The 25,415-nt window shown below is 40.3% G+C and overlaps 1 protein-coding gene across 1 annotated transcript; it reads right to left on the bottom strand.

Annotated features, from left to right (window-relative positions):
- Positions 1-12,877: 12,877 nt before the first annotated feature.
- Positions 12,878-22,403, bottom strand: LOC138265068 (uncharacterized). The gene is made up of 5 exons (XM_069212616.1): positions 22,299-22,403; positions 17,978-18,065; positions 17,647-17,854; positions 16,593-16,722; positions 12,878-13,179 (listed from the first exon to the last, which is right to left on the bottom strand). The coding sequence occupies exons 2-5, from the start codon at positions 17,998-18,000 to the stop codon at positions 12,878-12,880; spliced, it is 663 nt and encodes a 220-aa protein (XP_069068717.1). The 5' UTR covers positions 18,001-18,065; positions 22,299-22,403.
- Between the last annotated feature and the right edge of the window lie 3,012 nt (positions 22,404-25,415).

Here is a 25,415-nt window from a genome sequence, read left to right as displayed (position 1 = left end):
AGTTCATATAATCCTAGATGCCAATTTAGGCCTACAAGATCTAAATGTTCCTATATATACTTTATTTGACTATACAGCGTTTGTCAGTTTTGGCTAGTTGATATTTTACAGGTCAATATTATTGACCTAAAAAATGTGACATACAAATGAGGCTGGCAGGCCGGTCATTGTCACATTTGCATTTTTGGAGGTGCCTAACAGCAGATTGTGCTTACATGCTAAAGGGCTGCACTTGTAAATGAAAATCTCAGCATCTCAGCTCATGTTTAATCACAGGGGAGGCTCCTTCGCAATGGCAAAAGAGCGTTGCCCCCTGGCTGAGCCAGGACCTGAAAGATAAAACAATACTTCTTTATTGTTTTATCTTTCAGCTACTTCCTCAGCCAGCTTCATGTGAAGGGAGGGGCGGGCTGGGCCTTGGGCGGTGGGACAGATGAGGAAGCGAGAGTGCACCTAAGTGTGCATGTGTGTTTGGCCAGCTGTCTGAGGCCGGCCAAACACACATGCGCACTTAGGTTTCTCCAACCCAGCTGTGTTGAACAGCCAGACTGGAGAAACTGCACAGACCCCAGGTTTGTGTCTGAGCGGCAGTCCAAGCCGCTCAGATCAATCCTGATGCTGCTTTCATGCTAGGTTTAGCATGAAAGCAGTGCCAGGATTGCTGGGAAGCTTGTGCTGGTGTCCCAGTGAATGCTAGGACACCAGAAGAAGAGGAGCGAGGCAGCAGGAGGAGGAGGCAATGGGAACAGGTTAGTTTTTTAAATTATTTTTGTATTCACCCCATCTCATTTACTTTTGTCCCCGACCCCCCCACAGCCACCCCTCCCCTCGAGATTTGCGTTGGCTGCCTCAGTTTAAACATATTTTATACTGAATTAAGTACAGCATGCATCAAAAGTGAATACTGCACAAAGAGACAAACTTTTCCTTGCTTTATTGGTACTGTATTTCTTTTAACAAAAAAAGGAAAGAAGAAAACACTGTTATGTGTCTACAAAAGAAAAATCATGGGTGTTTTAGATTTTTGTAGAATTATGCCCCAATAACTCTGATAAAGGTTATTTTCGCATCAATAAACAGTATGGACGGGGAATGCCATAAGCTTCTTTCCATAAGCGAGACTCTTTAGTGTTTACATGAAAATGTCATCTCACAGTTTATTGTATTTCTTGGCGCGGAACTATTTTTCATGTATGGCGTTTGGTCCAGAGTGGCCTTCACTGAATGCTGGCTGCTGGGAACAGAGTATCAGTGTGGATATGTACATGCATGTGGCTAGTGCTCTCCTGAACAAGCTTTCCATTGGGTGAATGTCTGTGGGAAGCCAGGCCTGGGACACGTTAGCTGTGTAAGTTGTAGCAATTTGTAGTCACATGTAGTGTATATACTAGGGCTTTACTGTTCCATATAGTGTAGTGGAAACAATCCTTTATTGTGACAGTACTGTATTTGGTCACCAGGGCTTTAATGTTACATTTGGTGTATTTGAATATGAGAGTTTTTTGCCACATATAATGTACTTGGAAACAAGGGATAGGTTGGCAGCCAAACTATTCTTGGAAACAAGGGATTTTTGTCATGTATACTGCACTTAAAAACAAGGGATCTGTTGTCAGATATATGTATATAGCACTTGCCACTCCCGACAAGACATTGAAATGTATACTGTACTTGGAAAAAAGGGATCATTTTGTCACATTTGGTGCATTCAGATAGAGGTGATTTGTTGTCACGTATAGTGTATTTGGGTACAGGGGATTTGTTTTACGTATGATGCAGTTGGATTCAAGGGATTTGTTGTCATGTATAGTGAATTTAGATACTACTGATTAGTGGTTATGTGAAGTGCATTAGGATACAAGGGATTTGTAGTCACATAAGTACACTTAGATGCAAGGGATTTGTTGTCGCATATAACACATTTAGGTGTAAGGTATTTTTGCCACACACAGTGTGGAAATAAGGGATTTGTTGCCACATGTAGACCATTTAAATAGAAGTCAGTTATTGTCATGAATAGTGTATTTGAATACAGAGGACTTGTCACCTATAATGTATTTTAACACTAGGAATTTGTTCTCATGCCTATTGCCTATGTATATAGAATGGATTAGTGGTCACATGTAGTACATTTGGATACAGGTGAAGAAAGGAATTGTCCCAAAACTGCATTTAGGAGTTCAAATATTTTATTAACATTTTCTAAGTGAAAAGGGCAATACTTAAAGAACACTAAAAAGGTAAATTTTGAAGGAAGTTAATCAGAAAGAACCTATGAGACTGTACCAGTGAAAGTTAAATACTGCAGCAATTTGTACATGTACTGAAATAGAACTGAAAAAGAAGGAATCAAACAAGAGCCACTTTATATAGAAGATATGTCATAGGTAGGTTGGAATAACCCTTATAATTAAGTATTGAGCACTATAAATACTGTGCAATATAATCATCAACAGGTTTCCAGAAAATTTGAAACGTGGACGTAATAGTAAGAAAAACCCTTAATGGATAAGTGGGCTTCTTGTTGACTAAATGTAATCCAGGATCACCAAGTGTGAACAGATAATAAAGATGCACTTTTCCATGTAGTTGTTATCGATTTGATACCTCTTGATAAGAAAGATTAACAATTTGTTATGCATATCAAATAAGCTGGTTATCAGAGAAAAGGATTTACACTTATAGAAGAAGTTGAAGTCTGAAATCATAGTACATTCACATAATACATGTTTCAATGAGCCATCAATTATATTGCAATGCCAACACAATGTAGAGTCTCATAGGTCGGTGTTAAATAATTTATGTGGGTACCATAGACAGTTAAGCAGGAGGAAGGCGTTTGTTTGATATAGGTTAAGAGGGAGCCATCCAGAAATGTTTGCTAACTATATTTTCCTCCAAGTATCAAAAGAAAAAGATTTGCAAAGTTCCTTATTCCAAAAATTACTAATAAAAAGTAAATTGACCTCACTTGTGTTGTGTAAATTTGTATAAAATTTAGAAACTGCATGTGAAGGAGCATTGAAAGCATTGGTGCACATCTCTAAACCAGGGATTTGGATAACTGGCAAGTTAATAGGAAAGCAATTAAGAACGGAGTTACATAAAAGATATTATTTAGAACTATCAGTAGACGGTAATGAAACCAGTGTTAGACTGACAACATCTAAATCAGGCAGGTGGACTGCCAAGGCGACGGACCAGTTTTCAGCCAGAAAATCGATAGGGGGACCCTTACCGCCAAGAGTTAAACATGGCACAAAGTGAGAAAAGGTTCTATCTAAATGTTTATGAAATTTTAATAGTAATTGTATTGGAATCATGTACAAAACATCAAATATTTGAGGAGCAATAACCAATTTAATAGACTAGATTTTTCCTATCAACAAGGATCAATTATGAAATTTCTCAGTAATTCTTGAAAGAAGGTATTCACAATTTAATAAAATTGATTGTTTCATAGAATGAGAAAACTGGATAACTAATATTTTATTTTCTCTTTTTTGCAGTATGCTTTCCATATTGTTTAGCATATCTGAGGTACAATATACAGAATTTGGAATCCAAATGCATTAGTGTTTAAAGGGAAACCAGAGCAAAAGAATACTCATGTATGTGAGCGAGAATATTAGGTATAGATATTTCTGGATCACTAATAAATAGTAAAACATCATCTGCATAAGGTTTTAATGGTAATGTTTTTAATAGTGAGACTGTTGATTCCAGTTGAATTTATGATAAGGGAAAGTAAAGGATCAATAGCCAATAAAAAGTAAATGTTATAATGAAAAGCCTTGTCCAGTGCCCCGAAAAAGGTGAAAAGATTTGGAAAAGTGTCCATTGATAAACAAGCTGGCAGACGGATATGAGTATAGAGCAGATATTATTTTCATAAATGATTCGCCAAAATTAAGTGTATTGAGAGTGCGAAATAAAAATTGCCAATGAACCTTGTGAAGCTTTCTGAGCATCAAGTGCTAATAGGCCTGAGGGTAAAGATAAAGATGGAATAGCTTCAGTACCATGGAACAAAAGCCTTACGTTGTTAACAGAATGTCAATCTTTCATAAAACCTTTTTGAGCTATATGAATGATAGTTCATAACATTTTGGATAATTGAGTGCCAAAGATTTCTCCATAAGCTTTACAGACCTAATTGCTTAGGGAGATAGGGGGTAATTAGAACCTTTAATATGGTCTTTATCTATATTAGGAAGGAGTAAAATCAATGCTTCAGTAAATAACCTGAAACTATACCGGTGTCACTAAAATGAGCAAATAACTGACACAAGTAAGTAGTGAGTTGACAAGAAAATGCTTTATAAAATTCCACAGGAATACCATCCGCCCCTGGGGATTTACGTTACAGTAATGAATTAACAGCTACTGTTATGTCTTCACTAGAAATGGGCAAGTCTAATTTGAATCTGTCAGATTGGGAAATTAGTGAAAGGATAGAAGATTTCAAAACCCAATCTATAAGCTAGTTGTCAACGGTATTAGGTTTGCAGTATAAAGAGGAGTACAATTCTAGAAATTCATTAATAATGTCAATATTAGAAAATGCAATTTTTCACCATTCAAATGAACAGCAAGAATCTGAATTCTGTCTTTTCTAATGCAAAGATACTTTACTACTAATTTCCCAGATCTATTGGTATTAAAATATAATTTAGGTTTTTGATTTGAAACCTGCACGCTAGCTCTTTGTCTTAACAAAGAACTATATTCATAACAAGTCTTTTGTAACTGAGTTTTTAAAAAGTTGATATTAGATGTGAGAAACAGACATTCAAACTTAGCTATTTGTGTTTTCAATCAGCAAGTTTTACCTGAAAGGATTTATTTCCAAGCACCATTAGAAAAATTGTTATTCCTCTATACAAGCTGTAAAGGCATCTCTTTGTATATCATCAGATGTTAAACCATCAGGGTTGTGAGAAAATTATTCTTCAATAACAGATAACATTTTCATCTTATTATTTTCATTAAGAGCCATATCAACATTCATGCACCATACTGATTGAGAAATAAGAGAACTATCCAATTGTAAATATAAAGAAATCATAGCATGGTCTGATATGTCAATATTGCCAATTATGGGTTCAAAGACAGAACAGAATACAGATCTTGAAGATAATAAATAATCAATTTGTGAATATGAGTTATGAGGGTTAGAGAAAAAAGCAAATCTCTATTAATTTGAGGAATGCAAGCCCCAAATATCAGCAAATGTCATAACTTTGAATATTGTTTTTAGTGGATGAAAAGCTCTGGTAGGTCCAAATGTAGTAGCGACTCTGTCTAATACAGTATCACATATTAGGTTAAAGTCACCACCAGGAATAAGCAGAACATTGCCCAATTTAACAATTTTCGGTGTGTTATTAGCCAAAAAAAAAAATCAGATCTCAACTGTTAGACCATAAATATTGATTAAATGCAATGTTGTAGTGTCAATTTTGATTTCAGTAAACAATTATCTACCATCAGTATCAGAATATGTTTCAATTATCAGTAGTTTTTAGAAAAGAAAATTGTCACTCTATTTTTTTACCCTAGGCTGGAGAGGAAAGAATGTGACCTACCCATTTTTATGCATACATAATACACGTTTGTCACCAACCCTGGTTTCTTGAAGGAAACAAATATTACCTTTATGTCTAGCTAAGTAATCTTATATTTTCACATGTTTAACTGGAAGATGTAAGCCTTTAACATTAAGAGTAACAAGATTAATCTGTTTAGAAATAGCCATAACTGATAACAGTAAAAGGAAAGGAAGAAGAAAAACTAATCAAAATAAGAAAAGAAAGTAAGGCTGAAGGTATTAGGGTGAAGTAGCTCTGCCAAAGAAATCCTTTGAGAGGAAAAAAGACAAAGACCAATATAGAAAAGGCAAGAAAGAACATTAATAGTGGTTGTGAATTACATACAAATATCCACAAGAATAGCTAGCGAAGTGAGCATCCCTAGTGGAAAAGTCATAGTAAGTGAGGTCCAGGACATGCTTGAAGGTATTCAGGGTGAGGAAATTATTTAGAAATGTCATCTTACCAAATGTGCATTGTTGCAGGGTCAAAAAGATCATATTTGAATTATGAAATTACATTGCCCCAGTCGTAGAGCAGTGAATAATTTTCAAAGGGCATCTGTTTCCACAGCAAAATCTTGTCAAATTAAGATTGTTTTGCCATTTAGCAAGAAAGAAGAAATTTCAGTAGCAACTTTTCTTATCATCACTAAATGGTTGTGACGTAAAACCTTAAAACTCACTTGACATGGTTTGGTTTGAGCAGGCTTACGGTGAGACGATATACGGTGTGCTTTGTCAGTTCAAATTTTTCTGAAAACTCTATATATTATATGCAATCATTTCCCTCAATGTCTTCAGGCAGATTGAATATTTGCTAATTGTTTTGCCTGTTTGTGTTTTCCAAATCTGATAGTAATGTATTCATAGGCAGAATTTTAGCTCTGAGAAGGAGTAGCTGGCCTATCTTAGAGATATTGTCATGTATTTTACATTTGTTATCGGAAACTTTCATGGGAGACTAGTTATATCTTTGCCATTGATTTAAATTTCAGTGGCAAAATTGTCACTTTTAGAGCGAAAAGCTTGTAATTCTTGCTATATTGTGACAAGTAATGGTTCAGACGAGTCAACAATGTTGGATTTGATAGGTGATGGAGAAACAGTCTATTTACACATATTGGTGTTAAAGGTCATATTTTTGCCTTCTTAGCGATGAATATGAGAATACATTTGTAGGAAAGCAAGAAGAAAAGAATAGAAAGGCGAAATCAGTACCAGTGAGATTCTGAAGGTGCAGCAGATAAAACCAACTTAGGAGGATGGTAGGTCCACACTACATCTATTCGTGAAGAGAGCTCCACCCCTCCTTACAGGAACTTCATCTGAATAGCGAAGAGAGTCCGAGAAGAGCCACCAAGAAGTCCTTGTTGAGGCAAAGACTGTAAACAGTGCTGATGCCGCACCAAGGAGAGCCCCGAGGCTAAAAGGTAAAGAGAACTACCTTTCACATTAAGAAAATGACCCTAAATATGCATAAAAGCTTGTAGTTTGTGGTGGGCTGACTCGAGCTACAAAGAGGCAGCCAACTTGTAAGTGATTGGTTGCCACTTTTAGTGTATTTAGAAAATTATTTGCTGTTGTGTGCACTGTAATAGGAAACAAGGGATTGGTGTATAATCACTGTACGAGGTGAGCACAGGAAATATAATATTTTTGCTGTACACTGAACAGGAATGGATTTTTCCAGTCACCATATTGCTATTTAGCAACTGATTAGGCTGAGTAGTTTTAGAAATACTGTGAATAGCATATCTATGACCTCAGTGTTGAAAACTGAAATAAATTACTCCAGGGAGCAGCTCGAGACAGTTTCTAGCTGAAAGGGATGGCATCCACACGCCACCTAATTTGCATATGTATATTATTTTTACAAAGGTTCACAAGGTAACACCTGTTATCATCTCAAACAGACACTTCCAAACACCTTGATTTTAAGCAAAATTCAAAGGGAGCTCTGAGTCTCAGCCTAGTTGCATGAATAATATTAAAAGCGAGTAAAGAGATCCAAATGAGTTCATCATACTTTTTGAATAATATGATATATTTACTTATGCAACTTTATCACTTGGGTAGTACTAAATTTGAGACCGTTTTTTTTTTTTTTTTGGATGTCACTTAATTTTTCCGCAAAAGACATTGATCCAGAGCAAGAGAGAGAAAAACACAAAAGGGGTAATGCAATTGGGAGATGACCTCATAATATTTGTAGTATTTGGAGTGCTACTCATGGCATGGATTTTTAATGCAGCACTATTAGCTTTAGGGAGCTGAGCAGTGGCATCAGTAGTATTGTTCATGGTATTTAATATTATAGATATAGTAGTATTATTAGCAGCAATTATTGATGTGCCACCACTAGCAGCTGTAATAAAATGTACATGGTAGTATTTGGCGCATGGTGAGGAGATGTCCTAACACTATTGACATCGGTCTCAATAATCTTTGTATAGGTAGTGGTACTGGGAAAATGACACTAGGAATCACAGCAGTAGGGCTGGTGGTAGAACAAGATCAGGGCCACTGGAAAAGTTTTGATTTATGCAGCTGTGACATATCCGCACAATTATAAACCTGCTGCACATGCCACATAATCCACCATCTGCTGAATAATTTTTGGATTTCAACCTAAAAACACTGTTTTAGCTCAAATACATCAAAAGTTACTAAACAAATGACCACACGTGCGGTGAAGTGGCAGCCCCTTTGCAAAGGTTAACTGGCTACCTTTTAGGGGATGATTGGTGTGTTTAGGTATACGAATGAGGAGGAACGTTTCCCAAAAGAGTAAATGTATGTTTAAACTGTCGAAATAGTAAAAAGATAATGCCCTAGAATATGTTGTTTTACATTATATAATTTAGCATTTCTTGCCACATCATTTAGTCAACCATGCCACATACTTTTGTCCTAGTAACGCCTAGCAATTCCAGCGATCTTCAACTAGATGGTGGACTAATCGTACCAGTAGTAGTGACAGAGGATTATAATGTGAGAAAACAGCCCTTACTGTTCAACATATTGAATGAAATATTCTCCTCTGCAAACCACCACTCAATCTCTACAGGACGCCAGGAACCCCAGCCAAAGCAATTTTCATGATTTGAATTGGAAAAAGTACACACAAATAAGGAAACATGTATACAACAAATAAATATACACATTCTGACAAATGTTATGTAATTTACCATCAAAAAAGCCCAAAATTGAAATTTTGATTTTATTGGGAAGGTTGGAGCTTTTTAAAACTTGCTTTCAGTTTTAAAAGATAAAGCAATATGCTAGACTATACATATAGTTTGTCAGTTTTTCTCCAACTACATGCTGTCATTTTCTGCACATAAATCAGTGCTTCAACTGAGGTCTCCAATCATCAATACTAGACTCTGTTTGCTGTACTTGCTCTGTTCCCACAAATTAAGCTAAGGATAGAAGGTAAGTTTTTAACCTCACACTTTAAATTCCTTTACACCTGCGGTGTTTTTTATAATGTCAAATTTTCAATGTTGCTTTTTGATATACTTTATCTACTAATATTAATTAATTTGTAACAGTTGCAGACCCCTTGTGTAGGTTTTGCTGCAGACCCTTGGTTAGGAAACACTGTTTTAGATTAAAACAAACTAGATGAAATTGATTCAGTAGATTTGGTAATAGAGGAATTTAGGGTATAAGAAATGATCTAGGTCAACTCAGACTGTGAGACTTACGTGCAGCTTAGGCAGTACATACAGCAATGCCCATAAAAGCCCCCTTCTGCCTTTTTTGTTGAGCACTAAGGGCATGGCAGACAACTTATTACCCTGTCAGCTATGACCACAATTAAATAAAAAGGCGTTGGTCATTTAGCATCTCCTAAGCTCTAACAAGTCTGCTGGTGAGTTCTATTCTTTTCTGTTTTCCAAATCAACATCTCAAAAATATCATGTACCTTGGCCTGCAGGCTCCAACCAATAGGCTAACACAGTTCAATACTTTACAACTTTTCAGTTAAAACATTGTACAACAAATTATATAACAATATTTATCACACATTGGAAGTACAAATAATTCTGGGTTTGATTTACTAATGCATGTAGCATTAGTACATAAGCTTGAGTGAGGCTGCAGCAGCAAAGAAGAGAGGGGTTTAGTTGTAAAGTAGTCCCACAAGCAGTTCAATGCAACCACCCAAGTGGGGGGCAGAAGGATACAGTCAAGCAACTAATAGCATTATATGACAGATTTATACCCATTGCGTGCAGCCAGGACAAAGTTTCCAGCCAATGACTGGAAAAACTGCTTGAAGAAAGCCAATGGTTGAAAGGAGTGGACCACTCTGCATATTTTGCGCAACAGGTCTGTTTCAGAGCTGTGCTGCCAAAACTTAGAATCACATCACTCTGACAGTTATATATTTAGAATCATAGACATCTCTGCAATTGAATAGCTTCATTATTTCACAGAACGTTGAGATAGCACACGTCAACAGACCCTCAAATACAGAAAATAAATATTAATCCCCCACCAACCAACTTTGTATTACCTCTGTAGTAAACCCTATATCGTAAACTCATAACTTAGGTTAACTTTTCAGATTCCTAACCTTTCCTACCTTTTTCAGGCCTACCCTCTGCAGAACTACCCAGGCTTAACACACAATAACCTACTTACTGCCTGTCTTTATGTAGCTCTGTATAACACACTTCTCCCATTTATGCATGCTGTGCATAACAGATCTTATGTTACCCATCTAGTAACTGACAGACCTCAGAAGGATAGAAGGCTGAATTGGCCCTGGTGGAGTCGAACACTTGAACTACAGATCACAGCAGGTGCCAGAGCATGTGTAATCCACTGAGACATCATTTTATCACCTGACATAAAATGTCCATTCATTTACACCCTCCTAATATATAAGTTTGGACAGGTTCAATATAGGAAGTGGATTTTTTTATTCTATTCCAGGTAACTGTCCCCAAACTGGATTACAGGGGGAATATTACTTCACCGCTGACCGCTATCCATCCCCACTGTGGGCACAGCAGACAAGAACAAAACTAAAGAGGGAGTCATTTATACTGATATTTAGGGATGAAGTTGGTATGATACATTATACCATATGGAGATCAGTGCTTCAGCGTGAGCATGGAAACCAAAATCTGCGCTGACAAATGTGTTCAAACCAGCCCTACATTGCAGGAGGCCGTGATGAGAATGAGGCCATGGGGCAAGTTTTGGGCAGGTTATGGAACCCCAATCCTGAACTGACAGTAGCCCAGGCTGCAGCCTTCGATGAAAATGCTGGTCGTTGTCACCCGCCCTGGGACGTAGGTATCAATGCTGCAGCAGGTGGGGTGGCCCTCCCCCCCCGGTACTGCAACCCAGTTATGGCAACCTTGTAATATTAGGGACCACGGCATTCTTCCAAAAATACTGGACAGCCCTCATTTTGAGAGTTCAGGACTAAGGGCCAGATGTAGCAAAGTCCCAAATTGCGACTTGCAATTTGCGAGTCCCTGCGACTCGCAAATTGCAAGTCGCAATTTGGGATGCAGAAAGGTGTCTCAGACACCTTCTGCGAGTCGCTGTGGGGTCGCAAAGACCCACCTCATTAATATTATTGAGGTGGGTCGCAATTTGCGACCCCATAGCGATTCAGGGCACTCACTGACATGGAGGCCTGCTGGGAACAGCAGACCTCCATGTTCGTGACTGCTTTTAAATAAAGCAGTTTTTTTTTTTCAAAGTGCAACCGGTTTTCCTTAAAGGAATTTAACCACTGCCTGCTCTGAAAAATTATTTTTTAGGCCTGACACAAAGGGGAAGGGGTCCCCATGGGGACCCCTTCCCATTTGCGACTGGGTTACCATCCACTTCAAGTGGATGGTAACTGCGAGTCCATTTGCGACCGCTTTCACGGCCGCAAATGGAATTGCATACCAGTGCGACTCGCAAATAGGAACGGAACACCCCTTCCTATTTGCGACTCGGAAATGCATTTTGCGAGTCGGTTCCGACTCGCAAAATGCATTTCTACATACCAGATGGGCTTTAGCGACTCGCAAATGGCGTTTTTCGCCGTTTGCGAGTCGCTAAAGCTTTCCTACATCTGGACCTAATTTTTGACCCACAGCAAGGAAGAGAAAGACAGCAATGGGAGAAAGGATGAGGAAAAGACTGGTAGGAAACAGGGAGAAAGCAGGGATGGAAGAGAACATAGAAGTCTAAGATAAACAGACAAGAAGTGCAGGGGAGGCTCCTCTGCAATGGCAGAGGAGCGTTGCCCCCTTGACTAAGAGTCAGCAGCAGAAGAATAAAACAATACTTCAATATTTTTCTGATGCTTGCTCAGCTAGCATGTGAAAGGAGGGGCGGGGCTGGGCCATGAGAGCGGGGATGAGGAATGGAGTGCACTTAAGTGCACATGTCAGTTTGGACGGCCATCTGAGGCCGGCAAAACACACATGCGCACTTAGGTTTCTCTGTGCTGGAGAAACTGCACAGGCCCCAGGGTTGTGTCTGAGCTGCAGTCCGAGCCACTCAGACCAAGTCTGATGCTGCTTTCATGCTAGATTTAGCATGAAAGCAGCGCCAGGATTGCTGGCGAGCCTGTTCTGGTGTCCCAGTGAATGCTGGGACCCCAGAACAGGTAAGGAGCAATGAGCGAGGCGGCAGGAGATGGCGGCGGTGGGGGGAATGGTAATTATTTTTGTTTTTAATTTTATTATTTGTTCCCCCCATCCCCGTCTTCCCCCGCCCCTCCTCTTGATATTTGCGGCACCCACCGCTGAAGAAGTGTAGGGTTTTGGAAGTAGTTTTAAGGTAGAATCAAAACTATGCAGTCTTGGTACTGGCTAAACTCAGCAGGGATCAGATTGAGCTGCTGGTTGGAGACTCACATTTGTGGACTGGGACAAGAGACAGAGGAGACACAGAAACACTGACAAAATGAGAATGCAGGATTATAAGAACCTGTAATTGCGCCTGGACCTGGAAAACTTGACAGCTGTATCCTTGACATTCGACATTCCCAATATTCGTCAACGAGGGCTGAGGGCCTCTGGGAAAAACTTATCATTTTACAAATTAAAAACTGGGTGGGCTCCAAAGAAAACCTGAGGTACCATCTCCTTATTAATTATTTAATGAAGCATGCAATGGCCAAAAGGTTTCCTAGCACCGCGAAGAACATTTGAACATTAGAACATAAAGAGAGAACATAGGAAATAAAGCTAAGAGAAAATAAAGAGGTTGTCAAAGTGCGTCTAAGCGGCACGTTTTTTTTATTTTTATTTTTACAAATTAAGCTCTGGGGGAAAGCACGTCGCACCCACGCCGCGGCGTTAAGGGTAGATGAAAGCCGCCAGTTAATGCCCTCTCAGCTGACGGTGATAATTGCGCAGGGTGGTTATTGCGCAGTAACATGACAGAATCGGGGCGCCAGGGGTTCTGGTTTTCAAATCGCCAAATTCCGCGCAATGAGGGCGGTGCTGAGGTGGGTGGGAGTTTAATTGGCAGCGATATTAAATCCTCGGTGAGCTCCTGGAATCCAGCCCGGACCAGAATCCTCATCCTTCGCGCCGCCTCACATCTGTTCCCTGTCCCTGGAGGGGATAAAGTAAGGAGGCGTCTGACAAGATCTTGGAGCACAGACAAACATGTCAACATCTCAATTAAACACAAAAGCCTCGTTTCTCTTCAGCCCTTTTCGTGGGTTCCTGGGGAATCCCCCCGTTGACAGCATTGACCAGTTCCAATATTAATCATGCACATTTGCAGACGTTAAAATGGTGTAAACATTTATTTTTCCTTAAGTGTGAAAGGAAAGATCGGGCCTTACTAGTGGCGTAACGAAACTGGAGCCCCTGCAAAGAACCTAGAGAGGGGTCCTCAGGAATCACTCGGGCCAGGTGCTATGCTAAGTGCCCCCCTGGAGCTCGCCGCGCTGCGGGGGCCTTTGTTACTCAACTGGGCCTAAATAAACACGTGCAACCATTTTAAAGGATTCATGTGAATGTTCCTTGAATGACAACCTAAAGCTCAAACTATAACACCATACAACGTATTTTAGACATATATATATATATATATATATATATATATATATATATATATATATATACAGCGGAAAGAAAAAAAACTGAAATTGTGCTGGTAAAATAACAACACAAGCTGAAAGACTCCATCCCTGACTCCTGAAAAAAGTCGCCAAAATCAGTTCATTAACACAAATAGAATCACCTGGAAGTTATTCTGCAGCAGTTTAGTTAAATATGATACAAAGGATAAATAACCTCTGCTGTACAGTAGCAGGATGTTGCAAGTCACCGAGGAGTTCTATGACTATAAAGAGCGAGTTTCTTTATAAGGTTGTGGAACTCCGAGGTGACTCGCAATATCCATCCTGTGTATGCCAGGGGATACATTATCCCATATAATACATGGTCATACATCACCTTTCCCACAAACCACTTAAAACCTTGGTGCTCTTTCATTTTCGCAAAAATGAAAAACATAAATAAAACCTCTAGTGCAAAATGAAACACATCAAAAACCTGTTAGATATTTGCTGCAAACAGATATTATAAACAGTTCAATACAAGTCAGTTACAAAAAAGCTGCAATAGCTTAGAATGTGTATAAACATGCAGAGCGATTTCAGCTCTTCCCTTAGTGCAAAAAATAAACACATTTTTCTCTACTTGTCCTTGTAAGCTACTAAAATAGATCAGAGGAAAGAAAAACAAATACTGTTGTTCATTGCTTTAAACAGCTGCTTCAATTAAGCTCCGTGACCTGACCTGCCTTTCACCTCAGCTGCTGGCTCTAAGCAGCAGGCATTGTCAAAACTCAGTGGTACTAACTTATAATTAGGACTCCTGGTTTTGTGGTATTTATTTTTTTACCATTTCCCTCTGTATTTATCCATATGTTTTTTGGGGCTATTTTATTGTTATTTATCAATATTTATTTTATGTTCTGAGAATAAATGGAGTTGTAAAATGGGGTATTTCCACATTTAATTAAGTGATAAACATGCATTCTCTGTGCATAGTTAGGACCTGCAAAAAAATAATAAAATGCAAAAGTAACTCATGAAGAGCGACGGTGTTCATTCTAAGCCTTTCCAAGACGCCATTTAAACTATCATTATTGAATGGACCGCCTTTAAAGTGAGTTTACCTTTAATTGAAAGATCAATTAACCCAGTGCATCACTATGACTATGTCAACAGGGCTTTGGTTCATCATATTTTGTCACAGCACAGCCACAATGACTGCTCACTAAGACTTGGTTCATGTGGCATATAGAGAGATTCCCAGTCCAAAGTAAGGTCCTTCAAAAAGGAAAAGAAATAGTATTTAGTAGGCGTAAAAATCATGAAAACTAATTTAAAGAAGACAGAACGCTTTTGGGAGACACATCCACCTGAGCAAAACAAGTTTGTGTTGTACCGCGGGCTGTATTTCAGCCCACGGCACAACTATCTTCACCACCGCGGCGCAGCCATCAACGCCTCCCTCTTTTTCCCCGGAATGCAGCTTCTATGTGGCAGCCTGCTGTTGCCGTTTTGGCATCTTGCAATACCTGCTTCTTATATATGTCAGGCACGCCACGGATCCGCACGGCGGCCCTTTGTTATGTCTTTTGGCATTTCAGGAAAGCCGCAGTTCCAGTCTTGGAACCATGGCTTCCAATACACTGCTCTGCTGGGACCCTGACACACCTACCTTACCCTTGGGAGCAAATATTACGAACTGGCTAGTAGCCATTCTTGTACTTGGAGGCCATGTTCAAAAACATTAAAAAATGTTACCGCCCTTCAAGGTGGCAAACATATCTGTTATATTAGGGAGGAGGTGACTGTCAATCCCCATTTTAGAATTCACATTGCATAAATCAACACACGCGTAAAGGCCCATTGCCTTAACTAGCCAAGACAACTGGTGCTAGCCATTCATAACTCTCTATTGCTTCTCTCACACCTTAGATACAAAGTTTATCCTCATCTGTTTTCAATTTGCTTCTTACAGTTAATGATACACTACAATAGGTATAGGCTACCGGTAAAGCAATCTTCTTTAAATGTAACCTGTTCATGAAACCATTAAGCATTCCTAGTTTCTCTTGAAAGACTTCTGGAAATCTATTTAATGAGACAAATGTGTTCTCCAGACACACATTCCAATATTCATTTATCAGTAGAACTTGATCTGGATTGTTTGGGTCCATAACCAGGTTTCTTTGGTCAGGCCAACCCAACAAATAATGATTCATCTTTGGCTACATATATTACACCATAAGTCATGCTAGCTTTGAATTTAAGAGTGGCATCGAATTCTCCAGTTACGTCAATTGATTTCCCACCATATCCAATGGGCTGAAAAAATATTTTCTTAAAGAACCCCTTTGAATTGATCTTGCCAAACATTCTAGCTAATCAGATGTGGACTTAGCAATAGCCAATGTAGAGGAGGGGAGGCTTTTCTGCAGTTGCAGTCATAGAGTAAGGTGTGTGTACCCCCGATACACTAATTATTTATTTCAGGCAAATAAATTGTGATGCTGTAGGTAAAGATGTGTGCAACACCTAATACAAGTGTCAAGTTTGCTTCAACATGTAAATATTTCTCTTGGCACGTTGGAAAACATACGTTATTCCCCTAGTGTGTGCTGCGTATCACAAAACACACATGAGGCTTCTGTGGGACAGTGTGACTGCGATGTAATAGTTATAAGGCTGTCCTAATTCAAAGTGGCATTACTATTAGAGTGTTGCAGGAAGTACTTTTTATTCTCCAAGGGGTGTGAGTATCAACCAACCACACATTTGGGTTTCTATAGAAAGTCACAATGGCATAAATGTTGCATGGCTTATGTATAATGTCATTGACACTAATCAGTGTTAGTGCAAAATAAGCCATCGGCTGTGACGCGCAGGCAGGGCGTCACCGGGGGAAAGCAAACCAGTACAGTACATTGACGCATGAAATTGCAGCACAGCATGCAATCTCACCCGAAGCACAGAGAAGGTTTGGAGCTTCACATAAACGCAGGACCGACGAAGATGCTCCTTTAATCAGACAACAGTGAAATTCAACTGGAAGAGGAATGTACGCTGTCCTGCTGTTCAAATCTTCTCGACACTGAAAACAAGATCAGATCTGGTCATTTCAGCTTCTTTTATGTGAAGAACTGGTTAATAACAGGGCGAGGATTAGAAGGGAACCAGCTGTAAATTCCCAGCTCAAATAATACTCTTTCACCTCCCCCACACAACATTCCATGTTCTATGTTCTACCACCACATTACATTGCATAGCCTATATTCTACATTCCATGTCTTAACATCCTACCATCTTACATAAAAGTAAACATAAGGCCTACTCTGTAACATGCAAATACCATGATTCTGGTAATAATCCTGTTGCTTAATGTCTGAATGGAGGTACAAATATTGATCCGAATTGACTGAGTCTACCAAACTCATCTCCCTTCACAACATATACATTAGTTACACTAGTCTCAGTCCACATTTTAGAGCTAAGATCTTTTGATTTTAATAAAATTAAATATATGAAATAGCTACTTGTAGTGGCTTGCAGCCAGCCGTATACACATGCATTGGTCTGATATTGAACCATTCACATTTTAGCCCACTCACTTTAGCACACGGCATAGGGCGAAAGGTCATCCCACTTCGGCCACTGGATGTCTTCACTGTGTTACAGCATTCTACTTTTTCACAAGGAGCACACAAAGTTGTTCTCTTCAGTGACAGGCCCTATAGTGGCAATGTGTGCTTTTGAGAAATGTTGTTGAGACAATTTATTTTGGGTTCATGGGGGCCATCAGCTTCCCCAGCACTGTTTTACAACAAAAACATGGCAACAAGGTTTGACAAAGCCAATAGGCAGGCAGCCAACTCCTGACCAATTGGCTTTGCAAATCAATCTTTGTTGGTTTTTGTTGTATTTTTCATTGGACCCCAACATTTCTCTTGGCTTAGTTATCACCAGCAGTTCTTTCAATCAATCAATCAATCAGTAATTTGTTAAGCGTGCTACTCACCCGGAAGGGTCTCAAGGCGCTGGGGGAGAGGGGTGCTACTGCTCGAAGAGCCAGGGCTTGAGGCGATTCCTGAAGGTCAGGAGCCCAGTCTGCTGCTGACGAGGGCGTGGGTGACCGTTCTTCTGGTTTCCACAGGGATCCATCTGAAGGTCTTGCAGAGCATGCAAAGGGTGTTGAAGCAGTTCTTTCTGCTATTATAGTCATGGTTCTTCATACAAAAGGTTAAGAGAGTCGGTATTTTTTGTTTTATGGTTACGTCATGAGTATATACAGCAATAATTGCAGCATCTGCAAGTAAATGGTCAACTGAAGCGAATATGACAATTCTCACCTGCTGAGTTGATTGTTTTGCATTGTGTATTTGTTCTCGTCATCAACTTGTAGATTAGTATGTCATGATTCTTCTTCAACAGACTTGACTAAATTGAAAGAGAAAGTATATACCAGCTGAGCGTATGAGTTGTATTACTATGTCATGCATATGTTTAGTAATTTGATCAACTATAAAATCAACATGCATTTGCAATGCAATGGGTCTCGCATTTGGTACACTTAGAGCTAGTAGCATTGTAAGGTCCTAACCTGACTTTTATTGACACATCAAATGAAAATGAAAAGTAATACAGTTTTACGTAAGCAAGCCGATTTGAAGCGCCACACCATTAGCATGAAGGAGTACACAAAATGCAGTCAAATGTATCGGCAAATGTGCAGTGAGATCGCGCTGCGTAGGAAACAAAAAGAAAAAGTAGTCCAGAAACCATGCTGAAAACATGGAGTCTCCTATGTTTTCAGTAGTTGGCCGGTGCGCTTGAGGAGGGCTAAACACCGGAAAAGGCATAATGCATGCATTCCTTTAACAAATAAAATCAAGCGATTTTTAAAAGGCAAACCCGTGAACCAGCTAATCTGATGAGCGTGCTGCAGGCTTGGTTAAAATCCCACAGATAAATTACAGCAGGCTAGAGCGCTTGCGCGCTCGACCCTAATAAAATAAATTAAAAATAGAAGAGGTGCTCTATTTGCCTTTCACATTGTGAGTGTTTCTGTTGTGCTGCTACACCACACATTTTCCTGTGCTTCTTGTGGCAGTGGAAGTAAAAGAGCTTTTCCTGGGGATCATTATGCCCAATATCGCATTATGTATCTGACGTATGTAGATCTCTTAAAACAGACTACTTGCCTGTGAAATGGCTTCACGGTATGTAACTCACAGGAGTGCATAAGCTGGAGATGCAACGTTGTTGGTTAGTACTTTATTACCTGAAAATCTAACTTCTGCTAAATCGCATGAGTTACATGTGCCTCAAGTTGCAAACAAGTGTAATGGAAAGGCCAACCCATGATTCAGTTCCATCGTAAACCCACATGCAAGGACACCCAAACTAGCTCTTGACATCCCTGGACACAAATGTCATCACGGGATGTGCAGGAAGGGAAAGTAAACAAGGTTCCTTGACATCTACTTAATTTCTAGGTCGAAGATTACCAGACAGCACAGCTGTCTGATTTGCAGAGACTTCTTGAGGACATTGGGAAAGCTTCTCTGGGAATGCATTCCGCCCATTGCTTACCATTAGCTATGTGTTTTGTAACTAACAGTTGCTTCTTTTTTATTTGCTGGCTTTACTTTTTTTAGGCTGTCCAGTATGTCTTTGCCCCTCTCGATGAGCATAGCCTCTGTACTGTATTCTTCCACAAGAGTTCATTTTCTGTAAACAGGCTTTTAAATGTTGTTCTTGTCGTATTTGCTGTGCATTTAAACACAGAGGCCAAATGTCAGGCGCTATCTTCTGGGGGAGCCTGGAATTTAGTTCCCTTTCTCTGACTTAAAAGTGAGAGGATTTATGTGACAATCATGCTGAGTACTCGGGGTGTGCTGGAGGAAGGCTGTACAAAGTAACTATTTTCTACCACATAACAAAATGTAAATGCCTGTAAATGAGCTGTGCAAATATTTCAGACTATATAAATAATAGGAAAGCACTAATGAAGCACAATTTGAAGTTTGGAGGAAATAAATATTTTAATACCATCAAAACAAATCAATACGCAAGGAGATGCCATTTCCCCCCACATAATCATGTGTGTGCTGTACAGTTTTATCAGTGAAACTGTATGTCTGTGCAATGTATGTGCAAATGTAATGGTCATTTCAGTGAAAATGTGTTATCTGTAATGGCAGTGGGCTATGACACACTCTATTCCACTATACTCTACAACACTCTAGTCCCCTCTACGCTTTGCCCATCTGTCCAATGCCCCTCTACCCCAGTCTGCTCTACAACACTCTACACCACACCACGATCTCTAATACACACTCTAAGACACTTTATTCTACTCTCAGCTGCACCACTCCAATCTGCCCCACACTATGACACTCCACTCTATGGCACTACACTCTACTTTGTGAAACTTTACATCACTGTACGGTATGCCACTTTGTGCTACTCCACTCTGTGCCCCTCCACTCTACGGTACTCCACTGTATGACATTCTACTCTACTCTATGCCGCCACTCCACAACACACTTTGCCACTCTACAGCACTCCACTCCACTCAAAAGCCCTCCACTCTGTCACACTCTATGAGATTCCACTCGACTCTACTCTATGACACTTCAGTCTACTCCACTCTACTCCATGCCATGATGTTCTATGCCCCTCCACTTTACACCCCCGCATTATGTCTCTCTGCTCTACGACACTCTACTCCACTCTGCTTCACTGTACAGCACTCTACTCCACTCTACACCGCTTCACTCTATGCAACTCTATGCCACACTACACCACTCTACTCCACAGCACTCAGTTCTACACTCTCCACGCTATGACCCTCCACGACACTCTAGGACTCTCTACTCCATGACACTTAACTATACAACACTCCACTGTATGCCCCCCACTCTATGACACTCTACTCCATTCCACTCTACAACATTCTACTCCACTGTATGCCACTCTATTCAACTCTACACCACTCCATGATGCTCTATGACACTCTACTCTAGGACACTCCACTCTATGACTTTTGTCACTCTATGACCCTCCACTTTAGGACATTCCACTCTACAACCTTTCACTCTACAATCCTCCACTCTACAACAATTCAATCTACAACATCTTACTCAGAAACTCCACTCTACACCATGCACTCTACGCCACTCCACTCTAAGACACTTTACCTCAATTCACTATACAACACTCTACTCCACTCTATGCCACTCAACTCTATTCCACTCTATGAGACTCCAGTCTATGACACATTAGTTCACTCTACCACCCTCCACTCCACACCCCTCCACTCTATGCCCCCACCCTACAATGCTCTACTCCACTCTACAACACTCTTCTCTACTCTATACCAGGTCACGCTACTCCACTCTATGTCCCTCCACTCTAAGTCCCTCCACTTTATACCACTTTAACTCCAATCTCCACCATTCCACTTTGCTCCACTCCACTGCAATCTATTCCACTCCACTCAACAACACTCTTTGCCACTCTATACCACTACATTCCAGTCTACGCTATTCCAGGACACTCTACGCCTCTCTACTCCACTTTGCACCACTCCACTCCTCTCCATGCCACTCTCTTCTACGCCACTAACTCTTAGCCATGCTGAACAGCAGACACGCTGGTGTACAACATGGCTAAAACACTTCCACACCTCTTACTATTTGGTGGCCACAGACGATTATGTTCTAGCCACAGTGAAATAAAACACAGGTAAAGCAGTCTGCAGTTTATTGAAACTAGGACTTTGCTGTTTCATACCTAAGACAAACCAGCCCTTTCACATTCAAGCTTCTACCTAATGCTCCATTATTACATGAAATTCTTTCGCACCTAAAATACAACAGCCTCTCCCCCTACAAGTTTCTCCCTAATCCTCCTGCATCACAGGAAAGTCTTGCTTGGCTGATATTTTCAGATATGCCCCATCATATGTATGAAGCTAGCATCTTGCTAACCTTTTCAATCAGGTTTAAGGCTCCCGAATGATTTAAAAATGGGCATTAGCTATCAATCTGAGATGCTTTTTTAAACCACAATGGTAAAGGGCACTGCAAAGCTAATGGGTTTCAACTTGGCAAATTGATGCAACAGTTTTATATTTTGTTAATTTTGTGGCACGCATATGACTCAAAAATACAAACGAGAAAAAAGAAAACCCACTACATCTTAAATTTGCTATAATTGCAATAAAATGTACTTTTAAAAATAGTTTACATTATTTAAATAGAACTGCATGGGTTTTTCCTAACAAGTCAATGTATTATAAGCAGCTATAGATTTGTTTTAAAGTTTAAACGCACTAAATAGCAAAATATGATTTGTATTAGAGGAAAGAAAAAGGTCATATTGGTTTGGATTACTGCAACCTGAGTGCAAAGTGCATACACATAACAAGGTTAAAAAGTTTAAAAGAAAGAAAGATGGAAAGCAAAAGGATCGGCCCACCTGCCCTTTTTGGTGGGATGTGCACATGTGAACAGTCAAAATGCCATAAGTCACAGAGCAACAGACCCAGTGGCTGAAGTGGGCTGACCCACCGCATGCTGTGGGGTGGGAAAACAAAATGTAAGTGACAGTTTATGAGACCAATGGATAAAAAATATTGTACTTAAGCCCAGTTCATATACTCACATAGGTCTGTATTGTAGTCTTTGTTGTTTTATTGGTTATAGGAGGTTGGCGCCATGGCTAGAGCTATCTCGATGCCAGATCTAATAAAAACATGACAGAAGTGAGTCACCGCCATGTGCTCGAAGTCACTTAACACAGGTGACTGATTTTCTCATGAAATTGCTGAGTCACGTTTCCGCAGGCATCTGGGAACATAAACTAGTATTGCAGGTTAGTCCAGCATGATTCCGTGTTTTTCCTTTGCAAAACCATCAGCATTGCAACCCGTGTCGCGTGCAAAACAGAGACCGGAAACAGAAACGGAGGGGAAAAGTCCAATTATTTTACCCAATAGGTTAATACTTTACTGTTTCTTTGCCCAAGCACGGGTAGTTACGTTCAGCAGACAACTCCTGATATAATTTCAGTGTGTGTTGTGATAATACACTATTATATTGCCATGGATGTTTTGTCTCCTGATAATGCCTGGAAATACAGAAAGGCGTCGAGATGTATGAAACTAACTAGATAAGAAACGCCAAAACTAAACACACATTTTTTTAAAGAAATATATCTTTGCCTGATTTGTTCTACACGTATAATTTTCAACCTCTCTGTGAGCAATTTGTAGTTAAGTAAAATGTTGACTGTGGCGCATGCTTGTTAAGTAAAGACGTGTGATGGTAATGCCAACTGATTTTAGTTGGTTTACTAACACCCCCATTTAGGATGATCATTATTAATGCACACACAAAGGGTTTGGGGCATCTAGATGTACCATAATATCACATGCGGTATAGACTCCTGAAGAAATAGCGCTACATTTACGCATAAAGGAATACCTATGTGCCACCTACACAGGTGCAAAAACGACATGCTGTGTTTAAATGTGCAGACAATTCGATAAATGTGTAGCCAGTCAGGAAAGGGAAAACACCTAAATGGTCGTGTATAAACACGACAGAGTCTTGAAACATGCCAACAGACCCGAGTCAGGAGACTCTCGGTTTTTAAAGCAAAATAAGAAAACGGCTTCCATTGAGCTGTCTCTTAATTTGAGTCAATAGCGAGAATACATTTCCCCAACTGTTGTTCACTATCTCCTCATTTCTTGTTTCGAAATGTTGGCTTGTGTGCATCAGGATGCGACAGTATGGCCGCCCTCACAAACAGAAATAACAGCTGCAAGCTCACATCTGCGTCAGTAGCTGCTTTATGTGGAATTAGGTCGGGGGAGGCCTCGAGCAAATACAGTACCTATTCGTACAGGCCCAAAGGTCAGGGGAGAGAGTCAGCAATTTAGCACCGCTGGCTCATTACAATATACTGCTGCTTGACCTATGCTCTCGCACACAAATATCCAATCAGTCCCCGAATGCTCTGCTATGCCATGTGGAGAGGTTTTCATTAGCCACGGACCATGGGGCGCACATGCAGTGAAAGCAAAATTTCAGGTGATTGCTTGTTAGGGTCGAGCCTGCACTAGCATGCGCTTGCGCATTTGTGAGACGCTGTAGTAGTTAGAAAAGGGCTCGGAGCCCCTTCTGTGCCACGTCAGCGTCTTTCATTGGTTCGTGGGCTTGCCTTTCAAAATCTGCTTGCTTTTATTAGTGGAAGGCATGCATACCTCATGCCTTTTCCGGTGGTTAGCCCTCCTCGAATGCAGCGACCAAGTACTGAAAACATACAAGGCTCGCTGTTTTCTGTCCGGTTTGTGGACTACTTTTTCTCTTTTTTCGCAGCGCGGTCTCGCTTGGCAGAAGTCGAGCGCTTTTCATGAGATCGACTCTGTTATATAGTTAATTGCACTTTTGCCGGTTACGTAGATAATTGCACTTTTGCCGTTAGATTTCTCTACGAATGAACTGTAGCAGCTTGATCGTGCTCTTTTTTTCCATTTAATGAGGCAAGAAAAGTCCGGTTGGGAGTTTACAACTGCTAATAGCTCTAACTCGGAAAACTGCGAGACCTGTTGCAATGCAAATGCTTGTTTTTCAATGTAGTGGCACTGACTGTCCTCATTGTAGAAAGATTGCAGATTGGAACTCACCAGAGGCTCGTGCGAGCTGAAGAGGGAGTGCAGCTGACGTCAATGGGTGGTGTGTCCTGAGATGACCCACTGAGATACCTTGGTGCCTCCATGCTCATGGCCACCTGCGAGGTGCTGCATGGACCAACTGGAGCAGCGTCCAGGAGGGCAGCAGTAACTGTGTAACACTGACCATTGACATTTTTTAAAGCAAGGGCAAACTGGGAAATTTCCCAGGGCCCCATCTTCCAAGGGCCCCCATGAAAAGTCAACTTTCTATTTAGTTAGCTTGCCTTAGTGTATTCCCATATGTCAGCTTCTCCCTTTTCTGTGTACTTCTAACTCTGTCACTTTTCTCAGTGGCATCTTGAGGGTTTATGGGGGCCCTGAAAAGACATATTTAAACTATTTTTGTGTGAATCCCAGCTTTTAAAGTTGGTTTGGCATCATGTGAGTTTCAGTTGTCAGAAAATGGGCAGTAAAATTACAAACAGGGGGCCCCCATAGTATGTTTTGCCCAGGGCCCCAACAATACATAAAACGTCACTGGCACTGCGTTATATGAAGGGCATCAAACATAGGCATCTTTTTTGCACCAGCTGCTTCACTTTGGATTTGTTCCTCGTTTTTCATTGTATTCCCTGCCCATTTGCACCTTTTTTGTCTCATAGGTTTTTTGCTCCCAGCTTTTTACAGCTCGTCTGGAATTCTTTGCCTGAGGTTCTTTTTCGGCTCTTTCCTCATTCCAAAGTAGGAGTTTGGTGCCTTGCCCTTATTCCTCAGTCCAATATTCATCTTCAATCAAGAGCTACAAGATTGCAACAAAATATTTCTCTTTTGTTGTTTTCTTCTTCTAATTGTGACTTCATTAAGGGACGACTTGACATCTTTCACATTTAGGGCCAGATTTATGAAGCCCTTAGCGCCACCTTGCACCACATTAGTGTCATTATTTATGCTAATTTGGCATTAGGTTGTAAACCCTTGCGCCACATTATGCCTGGTGTTACGAGCCACAGAAAAATTACGGAGTGGAATCTTTGAGATTCCAGTGCGCCATTTCTACAGTCATTTATAACGCCTGCCTAAGGCAGGTGTTAAAATGAGGC

The sequence above is a fragment of the Pleurodeles waltl genome, chromosome 11 (genome assembly GCF_031143425.1).
Source record: "Pleurodeles waltl isolate 20211129_DDA chromosome 11, aPleWal1.hap1.20221129, whole genome shotgun sequence".
NCBI classification, from domain to species: Eukaryota; Metazoa; Chordata; class Amphibia; order Caudata; family Salamandridae; genus Pleurodeles; species Pleurodeles waltl.
Note: the sequence above shows the minus strand (reverse complement) of the source record. Positions and strands in the feature narration are given on the sequence as shown.

What these genes read in the sequence shown, in the direction of transcription:
- LOC138265068 (XM_069212616.1), bottom strand. Translation starts at nt 18,000, where the DNA reads ATGCAAAACAATCAACTCAGCAG. An exon ending in CAAAACAATCAACTCAGCAG is followed by an intron (nt 17,855 to 17,977) that starts GTGAGAATTGTC and finishes TTTTGTATGAAG; the next exon opens with AACCATGACTATAATAGCAG. An exon ending in GCGCCTTGAGACCCTTCCGG is followed by an intron (nt 16,723 to 17,646) that starts GTGAGTAGCACG and finishes TCTTGTTTTCAG; the next exon opens with TGTCGAGAAGATTTGAACAG.